This window comes from Coenobita brevimanus, chromosome 62 (assembly GCF_032717465.1).
Source record: "Coenobita brevimanus isolate Jiangsu-jjx chromosome 62, ASM3271746v2, whole genome shotgun sequence".
NCBI classification, from domain to species: Eukaryota; Metazoa; Arthropoda; class Malacostraca; order Decapoda; family Coenobitidae; genus Coenobita; species Coenobita brevimanus.
In genome coordinates, this window is record NC_137015.1 from 37367224 (window position 1) to 37382304 (window position 15081).

The window sequence follows — 15081 nt, forward strand, 5'->3', positions numbered from 1 at the left end:
ATAACTGCCCATTAATAAGATTTAAGAACTAAAAAATAATATTCAGTACAGACACCCAATGAAATTACTGTATTCAAAATAAGAACTATGATGATATATCAACTAAAATAATTACTTATGACTGTGAGATATGATTTAACAACAACAGTAAAAGACAAACTACTTTACATGCCATCAATTCAGAATGTGAAATTTCCATATGGTCTTTACAAAAGCCTGGTATAGTACTGGAGGAAAAAAAAAAAAAGCAACTCTGGAAGTAAAACTGACTGCATTTAAAAAATGAAAAAAATGCAACAGGGTGATACTGAAATTAAAACTGTGATTGTAGTTATCTTGCTATAATGCCTTTGTTGTAACCTGACACAGATCCCTAAACAAGTCTGGTTCATCTGATGCCCAAGTGTACTTAGACTGCAGGGCTAATCTGGCTACTGGTAGTAAGCAAGACAGAGTCATTCCGACTTCACTATTAAGGCTCACTGAGTTTTATGCAACCATAAGTTAGTATTGTATTTAAATTGTGGAAATTGCCCAGTTCTATCTGGCAAAACCAAACTTCAGTGTGTTATTGCTAGGTTGCAATAATCATGATCAGTGATGCATATGCTAAGGTATTAGCATCATGGGGGTTGCTAGGAACAGTCATGGCATCTCTACTACACTTAATCATGATAATAATAATAATAATAATAATTGGCTAAGCAAGAACAACAATGAAGTGGTCAGGTAACAACAGTAACAGACCATAACAAATAGCCTCATTAACACTGATCTTACAACAAATGCTTCCAAATTTAACGATTCCTAGAAAAAAAAAGACAAAATAATCCTAGAATCTAATTAAAATGTCTTATGAACTAGGAATTACATAGTCTAGGGGATAACGAGGTAGGGACTGAAAGAAGCTAATAGTTTAAATATATATATGTATATATATGTGTGACTGCGGGAATTAATGGATTTATCTACGCACATGGATTAATAAGTTTTTTCTTAAATAAATACTAAAATTATCGACCTAAAGCTTACATCTATGTACACATTATATTATATTTTTTTTTTTACTCAACTGTTCATTTCTATACCTGGCTCCATTGTGTATACTGTACAAGAATTCTTTACAGACATCACTACATTATTATTATGTTGTGAATAGTTCTACACTTATGACTTCGCAGGAAAAATTGACTGTTTAAGCTAATATTATTGCTAGTTGCTTTTGCCCACCACCCCAGCACCTCACAACTCCTGCTATTTAACTTGTATCCACTTCATTACAATGACATTTCATTCTTGCTACTCTCAGCCATTTAACTCAACATAGGGGAAACTTTCTGAATGGAGGAGTTAATTATAACCTTCACTTACCACCTGAATAAGAGAAGCCTTACCTAAGCTGAAAACATCATTGGGAAGTAGCATGAAAAAAAAAAAAAAAAAAAAAAAAAAAAAAAAAAAAAAAGGAAGCAATGGGTTAATTTGCCCAAACAGGCTAAAGCACCTCAGGCTAATTATATGAAGAGATTAATTTAGATTCTCTAATGGTAGCTAGGTAATTACAAGCCTTGATAAAGTGGTTTATCAGTTACTTGGCTATACAACTGGTAGGAGTTGACGCCATACCAAACTTCTGACAGCAACCTTCTCATGGTCTGGATAACTCTAGTATTCTATTGCAGCTACTACCAAATGATTTTATTCAGCTGAGAGCAAGTCATAGGAGCCTGAGAAATCAACTGGTATGGTACCATTAATCCTCTCATGGTCAAGACAACTCTAGTATTCTATTCTAGCTTGCCTCAAAGTGTTAATACTGGAACCATTAACTTTCTCAAGGTCAACACAACTCATGGATTCTATCCTAGGCAGCCTGAGAATATTAATACTGGTACCACTAACACACCCATAATAACTACAACTTTTGTAATCCATTCCATTAAATACCAGATGATTTTATTCAGCTGAGTGCGAGTCATAGGAGCCTGAGTGTTAACAGCCCATTCTTCAAGTGAGCAGACAATAATTATCCAAAACAGGTCTCTTTTCTCACATCTAACACAACCACTTTGCTGGCATCTACACTGCCACATAACATTCCACATCCCCCAGAGTTCACTGGATCTTATAGTGTTCATGTTGTGGCTCTGTGAAGGTCAAGTTGAACTCAGACCTTTTCCAGTACAGTACAGTCCTTCACATGGCCATCTCATCCTACCAGTAGCCCTGTCTGGGGAAGCCTGCTTGTACATTGGGCTGTATAACAATTCAGATATTGGTGCTCCTTTCACATACAAAATTGAAGGCAACAATACTCTACTATCTGAAAACATCTTTAAGTACAGTACAATATTACCATTCTCATTTTTATTTACTTAATCCCCTCTGATGTGTCAACCCCAAGGCTACAAACTGCCAGAGTCACACTACTACACCTGCCCTGTGCGACGAGATGTAAACAAACCCGTTGCTAGGAAACACCATGGTCATATGAGCACCTTTGCTGAGCTGAGCATGGGGAACTGAGGCCATGGTTTGGAAAATTCTGATTTAGTGACTGAAAATTATGTTAACTTGAGTCAATGTCACATGCAAAGAACCCAACACTGCAAAGTGTATCCTCAACCTATACAGTACTGTGTATGGAAAACTTGCTGAAAATCAAATGTTAAATGTCTGCATGTAGTCCTCATTATACATGAGATGTTCGAAATTTCACAATTTTTTTCATACAACCAACATTGTAAACAGGAAAAAACTGGCAATTGTATTTATTGGTAGCTAGGGAACTTTAGTTGGTATCATCTGTGCTGTATTTTACTTTGGACTTTACAGTAAAAAATGCATAACAAGGACTTACTGTCCAAATCAAATTTTATATATTGCGTCATATTTCAACTGCTGACAAATAAAAATGACGAGTGTTTACTGTGGTAGTGAATTTTTCTCCTATGCCACGGGTTTGACGTAACTGCTTCCGTGCAAATTAGTTTATCTGGATTCCCTATTAACAGACACGGCAGGGCTGGGTGCAGTAGGGCGCGCGGCCTCAAAAAATTACAATTGTCTAAGGCACAGTTTAAGAAAGAGCTTTGTTACCAAGAATTCTCTTAGTATAAGGCTCAAAGACCAGTAGAAAAGTCGGGAAGGCATATATTACTTCGGAGCAGGCATGTCGGCTCATTTGTTTACAGAGCCGATTTCTCCTGGGTGCCAGTACTGACAACATTTTGAGCTAACTAACAGACACATGGCCCATTTTCTCTAAACCTTAACAATCAGGTGACATATGATTTTTAGTTTATTCTTGCTACCTCCTGACAATTTTGTTAAATCTGTTGCAAAGTGGTTAGAAAAAGTCTCTGTTAAACCCTTCACAGCCAGAACTGTTTATCTATCTTGACTAAAATCATCTTAAAAGATGCAAGAATAAAAACAAAAATACAGTGTGTCACCAGACTTAGAGGTTAAACGTCAGAGTCAACAATACTTAACAATAACCTGGCAGGAAAGGCAACCCCAAAAATTACACTTTGGCTCATGATGCCAAAATATACTGTACATAAATTTTAATTCAACATTTCAAACCTACTAGTAAGTACCTATACATATCAGCCATTGTGCTGCCAAATATTAACTTTGTAAATTTCAACCCTCAAGTAATGCATATGGAGTACCTTGCCTGCCTCACAAAAGCTTCTCACCCTATCCAAACACTAACCTCATGTTAAATTGTGCTCAGAATGGAAATTACTCTGAACCAGTCCACTCCCGCCCCTGCCAACCTCTTCTGAAAACTTTTTAACAGAATACTGCAAATCTACTGAGATTCGTAAATGTAATCAAAGAGGGGAAAGTATCTTCTGGGAATGCAGTTGAGACCATTCTGCCATGAAAAGTTGATGTAATCCTTCCAAAATTGTACAAACAAGTCTTTAAAAGTTAGTGCCATGTGTACTGTATTTATATTTCTAATAAACTATGGCTGCAGTTAAAGCTGGTCTCTGGGAATATGAAATCAAGACATTTAAAATGATGGAAGAAGTTGACAAGAGCACCAAAAATGACTTATGTACACCACATCATTACAACTGTTCTTCATTTACCTAACTCTTAAGTACTTATGTTACTTGGGTGGGGTAGACATAATGGAAACGAGCCATTAGTTTTGTGTTGTGACTATATGCATGAGTTTACATACTGTATTTTATTTTTCCAGTTGAACTTAAAATATCACAAACACTGTTCCTTTCTTTGTGGTTCCAATACTATATCAAAACAGCAGGTTGACCCAAATGCTGTGCTAACGGAAGAATTTTAAAGGACTTCTACCTGTACTGCTATAATGAACACATATCTCTACTTGACATCTACGGATTTAAACATTACAGGAGCTTCTTACTTCTCTCTACAGCTAAGATGAAGACTATGATGAAAGGCTTAACTGTCTGACTACAACAACAGGACAGACTATAATTTACTGGAGGGGATATAGTTCAACCTACTCATTCAACAGTTATCTACACTTGTATCAGGCCAATATACAGTACTCATCTATGTACAAGTTGCATTACGAGTTATGACAAAAAAAAAAAAAAAAATAATAATAATGATAATGAAACAAATTTGTACAGCAGAGTTCATGAATCAACAAAATGGGAGTGGTACGACTACTGTGCATGAAAATAACGATAAGAATAAGAAACGGCTCACATAACTAAAGGATTTGAAAAATATGCGTACTTTTGATCAACAAAGTAACCATGAGAAAAGCTATCCACAACAAGAAACTTACGATGAAGGACGTGGCGCATACGTTTCTCATAATGTATATATTTTTTTCTATCATAACACGTGCTAGTAACAAGGTGCCAAGCGAGTCTACCAGTATACTACAAAATCTCCCTGACTTGCAGGGGTAAGACGGCACGATGCGATCACTAGTGTTTGTATTTGGGAGCGGAAAGCCTTTACTTAGCCTAGTTAGAAAACACACTGTTTACCAGAGAACACAAAAATTTCCACCTCCAATTTCTAATTCAGGTTCATGGCTTTGCCTGCACTGAAAATACTTTTTTTCCTTTTTTTAAACAATGGGATATGCTTACAGTTTTCACTAATATGGCATATATATATATTTTTTAAACTGTATCATCATCAGAATATGCCTTTAATTCCATCTAACTCCAGATTACAATTTTTGGCTGATAGTAAGTCAAAAGAGCCAAGTATTAATACTGTCAACATTAACTTTCTCATGGCTGGAAAAACTCTGGTACTTTATACCAGCTCATACCTGATTACTGTATTTTATTCTGCCGAGAATGATTCAAAAGTGCAAGAAAATGGTAATACAGTCACTATTAGCTCTCATGCTTGGGAAAACTCTAGTATTTATTTTATATTAAGCAAGATGACTTCACTCAGTTGAGAGACAGTCCCGAAAGCCTGAGGGCGTAAACCTAAACACGAAATCCGAGCCCCAGGAGGTGCACATGCAGTACGTATTATAACCCTGGATGGCAACTTCTCACCAACTTCAACTTCCCTTGCCTCTTGATGTCATAAGAAAATTAGTTCAAGTCCTAATGCACCAACTTTCCAGAATTATACTTTAAAATGTTAAAATATACTGTAGTTTTAAATAAAATGTTTACACACACATACTGTATATATGTATATATATATATACTGTATATATATATATATATATATATATATATATACTATACAGTTGAAGCTTGATTAACAAACATCAATTTAGAGAAAGCCCGAGATTATGGAATAATTTTTTTCGGGTATTTTTTTGCCCAATTTAGAGGAAAATTTCCGTTAAAATGAATATAATTCTATTAAGGAAACTCTGTTCCAAAAACCAACGAATAGCCGAAAAAAGTCCTGTAAATTGAGCGCGTCCATCGAGCCCATACCGGAACAATTCCCCTGACCGGCAGTGTGCTGTGTTGCCACACGTCCCACCATGCTGCCTGGGTAGCAGCAGGGACTCAGTGACATCGCTCGGCCCATGCAGTCTTCACATGATCCCGTGTAAACAACTGCTCCCCATGTGTGTGGCTTTGCCTCAGTATTGCAGCTTTGTTTGTATTTATTTTCAATGAACCAAAGCTTTTATGAACCATGCCTATGGTTCAGTAAAACGAGAGAGTGAGGGTTTCTCTTGCCCAGAAATAGGAAACAATTGAGAAGATGGAGTGCCATCCCTGATGCTCTCCAGCCCCTCTGTCATCCCAGTACCACCTCAAGTGCTGATGAAGAGTGACTTTGACAGATACTAAACTACCCCCAGGCCTGACAGATTTTGGAGGGGAGGGGGGGTCAGTATGGCTACCTGTGTCAGGCATATTTCTGCAACCAGTGCAGAACCCCTACTTTTAGAGGTAAGCCTTACTGTAGTTCACTATCCCTATTTACAGTACTACAGTACTGTATTTGCATCACTACTATCCTCACCTTCTTCTTTATGTGTGAATATTTTATTACTAAGTCATTACTGTATGTATCAATTATAACATGTACATAGTAATGTATTTAAGTGGGGAAATTAATTATGGGTTCACACCGCTGTGTGTTGCAATGAAAGTTAGCATAGTTTGATAGGTTTGGGTGCGAACTGTCAGGAACTTGGCTTGACTGTTGCCTTCAAGGATTTAGTGGAAAGTACCTCAAAATACCAGAAAAGTTCCCCTTATATTAAGCGTTGGTTACAAAACTTTTCCCCATTTTTCCCCACTTTACATATGCACAAAATCAAGCAATCAGTCAATGGATGTATTAAACACAAATTAAACACTAAACAATAAATAATAAAGGGCACAATATGTAACAACAGGCACAAAAAACGGGAAGATGATCTGATAACAAGCGGTCTAGCTACACACTGAGCGGGGCCTGAACAGCGGGCGAGGGCTGAGGTTCGCTCTCCAGCCGCCAGGGGAATTAGCCCATACATTTCAAACCTTGCCGTGTCCGTGCCATAGGTACAGTTTATGAGCGTGGCTTGTTTTTTTGGGTCTGGCACCTTGCCGTGTCATAGAAAACCATGCCATACGAGCACGCGCCACAGGCAACTTGACTATATATATATATATATATATATATATATATATATATATATATATATATATATATATATATATATATATATATATATATATATACTGTATATATATATATATATATATATATATATATATATATATATATATATATATATATATATATATATATATATATATATATATATATATATATATATATATACTGTATATATATATATATATATATATATATATATATATATATATATATATATATATATATGTATATATATATATATATATATACTATATATATATATATACTATTTATACTATATATATATATATATATATTCTGTATATATATATATATATATATATATATATATATATATTGCATACAGTATACTGTATATATATACATACGCTCGACCCTCCATTTCCTGGACTAAAAGGGGGGGAGACCAGTCTGGAAACCCCAAAAGTCCAAGAATCGCAAAAGTCCGGCCCCACATACCATTCCCTGGACTTTTACCATACTTTGTCTGAATTCTCCAATATTGTCTGGCAATTATTCCGATATTCTAGAGCATTCCGGAATGTAGACTACCTACTCCAACATAACTAACATACACCAGTATATAAAATAATAACACTGACACAATATCGGTAATAACAACATTGACACAATAGCGGTATTTTGCTAGCTACAACCCTAAGAATGGTTGGTCAGACAGTTGTTGATGAGAATGTGGAGGATATAACAGAAGATCAGAAAGCAGAGGAAAATGAACAAGGAATGGAACACCACAGGGTATGCCAACGACCTATCAGCTGACCGAGATGCAAGAGGAAAATGAACAAGGAGCTGACCGAGATGCAAGAGGAAAATGAACAAGGAATGGAACACCACAAGGTGAGCCAACCACTCTTCAGCTGCCTGAGATACAAACATGCAATCATCGAATGTGATCTCGATCGTGGACCTAATCGGCAATTTTAATCGAAAAATATTTTAATCTCTATCACCATATAGGTTTGCACACCTAATTATCTGAAATCCAGTCAAAAATTTTTGATTAATTTAATAACTAATAATCAGGACTCAGGGCAAAAATTTCTTAAGCTAGCTGAAGAGTTTTGCCTCTAGCCTAACAACTCGCCTTGATGGCCTTTTGCATAAATACTGATTTACAGCAGATACATTTTTTTGTACTCAAAATAAATATTTATGCAAAACCGAAGTCTGTCAAGGCGTGCTGACAACCTGAAGAGGAAATATCTGCTAACATTGGTGCATTTTAGCTCTGAAACCTAATTTTTAAGTTAAGTTATATTAAGTGCAATTTTTTAGCCGATTTCAGATAATAATAGGTGAATACGAGTCTCTGTGGCAAAAAAAACACCTACAAAAAGTGCCGATCCAGTATTTAGTTGCACCAAGTTGGGTGAGTTAAGTGAGCAGTAGTAGTAGTAGTAGTAGTTGTTCCCTAGGCAGTCTGGCCCAACAGCCCCCGAGTCCCTTAGGAAGGCCACGGCCAAGACCAGGCTTTCCCAAGGAGCTCTCACAGAGTATATATTGTGTTGCTGGTGTTGGTGATTGTGTGCAATGCAGTCTTCCATAATGTGCTTAATAGCATGGGGTGCTGTGTTACATCCTGGACAGGCATCAGTGACGGAGTCATCCAACCTCTTCTGATAACTTAAGAGGGCTGGATGATGTCCACATCTCAGCCTGGACAGGTGGACCCTGTCCTCACAAGGGAGATAGGATTCAGAAAGGTGGATATCAGGAGGCCGTGCATGCAGCTGTGTGTTGTCTTTCAGTGACTTAATGGAGTGGCGAGTGATTTGAACATGGATATGCTTCTGGAAGCTTGTCTGAGGCAGGCAAGGAGGGAGAGATGACAGTATTTGTGTATGATATCATGTGCTGGATGTTGTCTTGATGTTCCTTGGTGTGTGTGGATGTGCTGCCATGCAGTGTAGTGGATGTTGTGGGTTTGTGGAGGCTGTAGCGAGAATTTGGGTGCCTCTGAAGTCTAGATGATCCTTGACTTCGAGGACTTCGGTTTCTTGATGTAAGTGGTCTGTGGGTGTAGTAGCTGTGCAGTCTGTGATTATTTTTAGGGCCTTGTTCTGTATGGTCTGTAGAGTGTTGTGGTGAGCTAAGTGGGTAGGAATGGATACCACTGACTTTGTCCATAAGAAAATATTTTTTAAAAATTACTTATGAGTTTTACTGTGTCCAAGCCATGCTTAAATTTACTGTGATATATACTAAATTATTTATAATGGCATTTGAGAAAGGTAAGAGGCAAATGGGATATTGCCATGAATTAGGGACTGGTGGGGTGAAGCAGGATGGTGGCCACGATGCTTTTCATGTATGAAAATATCTTCTTCTGCGTGTTACAAATGGCCTTTATTGAGTCTAAACCTTGTTAAACTTATACTGTGTTGGGCAACAGACTGCTTAAAGTTTTATATGAAAGAATAATGGCCAGACTTTTGTGCGGGCATTTGTCCGGCATTTGATAATATTGTCTGGCCTCAACCCGTGTCTGTGAAATACAAAATCCGGGAATTCGGTGTGTGTGTGTGTGTGTGTGTGTGTGTGTGTGTGTGTGTGTGTGTGTGTGTGTGTGTGTGTGTGTGTGTGTGTGTGTGTGTGTGTGTGTGTGTGTGTGTGTGTGTGTGTGTGTGTGTGTGTGTGTGTGTGTGTGTGTGTGTGTGTGTGTGTGTGTGTGTGTGTGTGTGTGTGTGTGTGTGTGTGTGTGTGTGTGTGTGTGTGTGTGTGTGTGTGTGTGTGTGTGTGTGTGTGTGTGTGTGTGTGTGTGTGTGTGTGTGTGTGTGTGTGTGTGTGTGTGTGTGTGTGTGTGTGTGTGTGTGTGTGTGTGTGTGTGTGTGTGTGTGTGTGTGTGTGTGTGTGTGTGTGTGTGTGTGTGTGTGTGTGTGTGTGTGTGTGTGTGTGTGTGTGTGTGTGTGTGTGTGTGTGTGTGTGTGTGTGTGTGTGTGTGTGTGTGTGTGTGTGTGTGTGTGTGTGTGTGTGTGTGTGTGTGTGTGTGTGTGTGTGTGTGTGTGTGTGTGTGTGTGTGTGTGTGTGTGTGTGTGTGTGTGTGTGTGTGTGTGTGTGTGTGTGTGTGTGTGTGTGTGTGTGTGTGTGTGTGTGTGTGTGTGTGTGTGTGTGTGTGTGTGTGTGTGTGTGTGTGTGTGTGTGTGTGTGTGTGTGTGTGTGTGTGTGTGTGTGTGTGTGTGTGTGTGTGTGTGTGTGTGTGTGTGTGTGTGTGTGTGTGTGTGTGTGTGTGTGTGTGTGTGTGTGTGTGTGTGTGTGTGTGTGTGTGTGTGTGTGTGTGTGTGTGTGTGTGTGTGTGTGTGTGTGTGTGTGTGTGTGTGTAAACTAAAACCTGCAAGCAAATATGTAAAATTCACAAAATCAAACATTAAAAATATCATTACACAGAACAGGAGGTCCTCATGTTAAGGCGAGGATGTGTTCCAAAAATCACAACTCTTTCCACATAACAAGAAACTGTAGAAATTACTTTATGCATAGCAATGGAACTTTAATTTGCAGTTATTCTGTAATTTGCACTGATTTAACAGGAGAAATGAAAATAAAAAAACGTGTCTTACAACAAGGACTTGCTGATTTCATAAGACACACAAATTAAGAAAACAATAATAATTTGGCACCAGTAAAGCTCAATGTGAATGTAAAATGACACCATCAATATTCAGCACGCTGTGAGAAGGCGGGCAAAAGATGCAACCCAGGTACAGTACACTGCTGATGCGGTTGAAGGGGAGAGAACTACTTAATGCCACATTCTTGTTAGCTTAGGAGACTTTTTGGTACTTTCTCCCCAACAATTTATTTTACCTACTGCACCTTACCATTCTCTTGTATGTTATTAATACATCTTATATATCAATAATGACTGGCAACATTCAGAGAAATATTCACATATACCAGATACAGAAATAAATTGATCAGGAAAAGGTGTTAGGGAGCCTCCTTACCAGACGAGAATATGGGCCTTGGAAAAGAATTTCGAGGTAATAGTTTGGTTCATAAACCCTCAAAACTGTGTATTCATCTGCTTGACCCACATAAGATGGTGAAATAACAGATCACCCAACAACCATACGTTTGGAAATACAGTACTAATGTTCAAAACCCTATAACTTAAAATCACATTCCCAATCAGCTGACACAAACTCCATAAAAAACATCCCTCTCTCAGCAAGCTTTTCGTAAGTTTATCTCTGCGCAGTGTGCACATGTAGCACCATGATTTACCATTCATGAGAGATCAGTGAAACATGTCAACCTGGGGCCAGAAAGTGAGCAAAACTGAAAAAAAAAAAAAAAAAGAGCCAGTACAAAAGATAACCTTTGCGATGTGACTGCAATATTTTATTAAACCTTTTCATTGCTCTAAGGTCATAAATGTTTGTCTCTAAAAAACTAATACTAAATAATGAATTAATTGCCACACTTCATTTTGGATTAATGTCCAATATACTGGGAGAATCTGAATGTCTTACTGTTCCACCAACATAGAACATAAATATCTATTATGTATCCATCAGAACAAATTACATGTACTATAATAATAACTTTCCTGGCCCAAGACATCAACCAGCCCTTACAACAACAGTAATCAATGTTGACTGCACCAGTATAGCAGTAGCTACCTGAATTTCACACAAATAGTGACTTCAGAGTTACAGAAACTTTTAATGACTGGTGTGACAAGGAAGCAAGTGGTCAATCAAGTATGCTGCAAATAATGAAATGAAGTTCATTGCCTCTAACATTTGTACAAGCATTTTCAAAGTTCGGCCTATATGTACAAAACTGGTTGCATAAATGAAAGCTAGTTGCATAAATGAAAATATGATGGGCCAAGACTGAATGAGATAGAATACTGTATTCATATTTGTGAAGCTTCATTACATTTCCTGAAGAAGTACGTTACATTCTGGACTGTCAGGGATGCAATACCAAACCTTCCAGATGCTTCTTTTAAAAATTTTGAAATACAGTGCAGGTATACGGAAAATACAAAACTTCCATAAAAGCCATGATCCTTAAAAGCCATCAATGCCTCAGTATTTAATAAACAATTACACATGAATCCATGAACATCAAGAGAGAAGATTAAACTGACTGAAGCTACTGATGAAACAGCAAAACTTTATTATACTGTGTTCCTGTAATATGGCAAAATGAACAAATAACAAATATTCCACTCAGTAATGAAAGCAAGTACCATGCTCTAATACAATCTCTAAAGGAAAATATGGATTAGATGTCTTAAGAACTAATCATCCACAGAACAGGAATCATTTAAACATCCATCGTGCAACCTACCAACCAGAAAGAAAGCTACAACTCAAGAAGTGGACATCTTCTAAAAACCCTCCTGCTTAGGATATATACAGCAGGATGGTGCAGGTCAAATGACGTGGGCACTCTTTGGGGTCATATTTGCAAAGTTACAGGCAATATTATACGAAATGAGAGCATGAAGATGTGGACAAGTCATTGTTTTTTACTATAACTTCTGTAGCATATGATGATAACATTTATGACCATTCTGTATGGATGATGACTACATTTTGTAATATGTAACACAGCTGGACAACATCTAACAATCACAGGTGCTCCATTTACTGTAAAAAAAAAATTAGGAGCTTGATTCCATCTTCGCACTCTCAGTCCTAATAACATGGCCCACAGTGCAAGGCGTATGCATACCAAAGACTAAACCGACTAGAAGGCTGGCTTTAAAAACTGTGTTGTACTGACTCATTCCAAGGAGTACTGTTCATCTGTATAGTTTCTGTCCATCCAACTGAGCATCCCAGTAGGAAGTGTTTATACTTGTGGTCCTATGATGTGGCTGGCTCCATGCATGCCCCAAGCACCTGACAACCCTGCTTGTCAGTAAGATCAACCCAAGTTCGGCATATCACTATACTACGGCACCTATATCGAACTTGGCTTCCTCTATCATCTTGTTAACCTAAAGAAAGCACCTATCAGAATCTTACTCTAGATTATCTTCCCTTCTCGGGCATTTAAAAGTTGCAGTGATAAAATTAGAAATTTGTCACTGGAATACTTTTTTGCAGGCCATTGCGGTTTTGCCACCAAATTAAAAAACAACATCAAAGCAAAGGAACTGGGCTCTATAACTCTGCTAGTTCCAATGCTTGTTTATAATAAAATTATTAGAATAAAAGATGCTCATGCAGATTTTTTACATTTCATCGGCCTGAAGTCCACTAAATAGGCTACAGGATAATCCACAAGCACCTCCTGTATGTACAGTACATTAAACAGGATTGTATGCACAGTGATTCACAGTTGTTTCAAGCAAGTCTTTCTATTCACTTGCCAAGTAACTCTCATTCTTAAAACTCAAATGCAGCAAGGCAGTTAACAATTTCCTTACCTTACTTTCTTGTTTTATGCAAGGGAAAAATATCCACACAGGAAGATATACACATACAATCCCTTTTAGCTGATTTACACATGCACACACACATACACACAATTATAAGAAGATTCCAAAGTTTATTTCCCCTGTAGCAGACAATATCTTCAGGATTGTCTTATTTACTGTTATTATTTTAGTAAGTGCCGATATACTATATCCTCCATTTCTTTTACTGTAGCTTAAATTCTCTTTCTGTTTTCCTTAACTTGCTTTACTCTCAACCCTGGTTTGGTTTTAAGTTTTCTTAATTTTTCAGTACAAAATTCTACTCTTTTTTCATCATATTTTCAGGTACAGTATCTCATATTCTTACTTCAGATTGCACTCTTTCTCCATGTTCACTAACCTACTACTATCCCAGTACCATTCTCCTTTTTCAGCAAATTTTCTTGACTGTGTACCTTCTCCTGTGTCATTGCTTGTCTTCATTCACCCTGCCTTGGCCACATACATTTTTTTTTTCCTTTCTTTCTTCATACCAGTTTCCTGATTTTCGTGACATCAGTCTCTTTCCCTTTGTGTTAACTTCCCTTCACTTTCTCTCCAACTGGTAATCAGTTCTTCACTCCTTTTCATATCCTTTATCTTTCTTTTAGAATGTTTCTATTATTGTCCTCATATGTGTCTTTTTCTCTCACTTTTTTTTTTTAAATACTTATTTCGTCCCATTTTCACCTCTACTTCATCTGCATTCTATGCTTTTCTTTTTTGTTTATATGTTTTTATGCTATTATTGCCTCTGCTTCATCTCCACTCTACATTCATACTCCTCCTTATGCTTTCTTCATCCCTGCTTCATCTGCACTCCATGTTCATCTTCTCTTTTGTTTGGTTTTCTGCAGCTCATTGGTCTTCATCAGGGTTGTCCCAGTCCTCATGGGCCCAGTCAGGTAGCTTGGTCTCAAACTGCCATCCTGGACCCTGGTAGATGAAAATGACAATACAGGTACTGTATACTGGGGTAGTATGCGATAATACAGTAAACTACCATCATGATCATCATCAGCAGCAGCAGCAGCATCACCACCATTTATCAGTCAAATCCTATGTCTCACAAAAAATTCAATCTTTATGTTTTATCAAGAACTTTGAAATATACTCAGAATTAGCATATACAGTATATTTTATATATATATATATATATATATCATCAGCAGCAGCAGCCGTTTGAGTATCCACTGCAGGACCGGCCTATCCCGACCGAAGTCGGGACGATACAGCCAATGTATCTCTACCAAGTGGCTTAGGCTGTCTGGTAGAGATTGCTTGTAAGTGTAATTGTAGTGTTGGAGTGGCTTTGGATGTGTGTGTAGTCTGTGAACCAAGTGTAATCGGCCCGCGCAAGCCAACTGGGTGCAAGCATACTTTATAGTAGTTTTACACTGGTTCAACCACAGCACCCCTTGTGTCCGCCAATGCAGTACGTGGCCGGTTGAACACTCCCCAAAGTTTATTACCCTGGCGGGGGCGCGAAATCTGGTTCACCCGTGCACGCAACGCACACTCTGCCA

At 37.7% G+C, this 15081-nt stretch overlaps 1 protein-coding gene across 1 annotated transcript in view; it reads right to left on the reverse strand.

Moving 5' to 3' along the window:
• Positions 1 to 12159: 12159 nt before the first annotated feature.
• LOC145404063 (pseudouridylate synthase RPUSD2-like) overlaps positions 12160 to 15081 on the reverse strand; it is a 473336-nt gene continuing 470414 nt past the window's right edge. Inside the window, exon 13 of the mRNA XM_080275665.1 lies at positions 12160 to 14491. Within this exon, the coding sequence (XP_080131791.1) occupies positions 14414 to 14491 (78 nt within the window). The 3' untranslated portion in view covers positions 12160 to 14413. The remainder of the gene's footprint in view (positions 14492 to 15081) is intronic.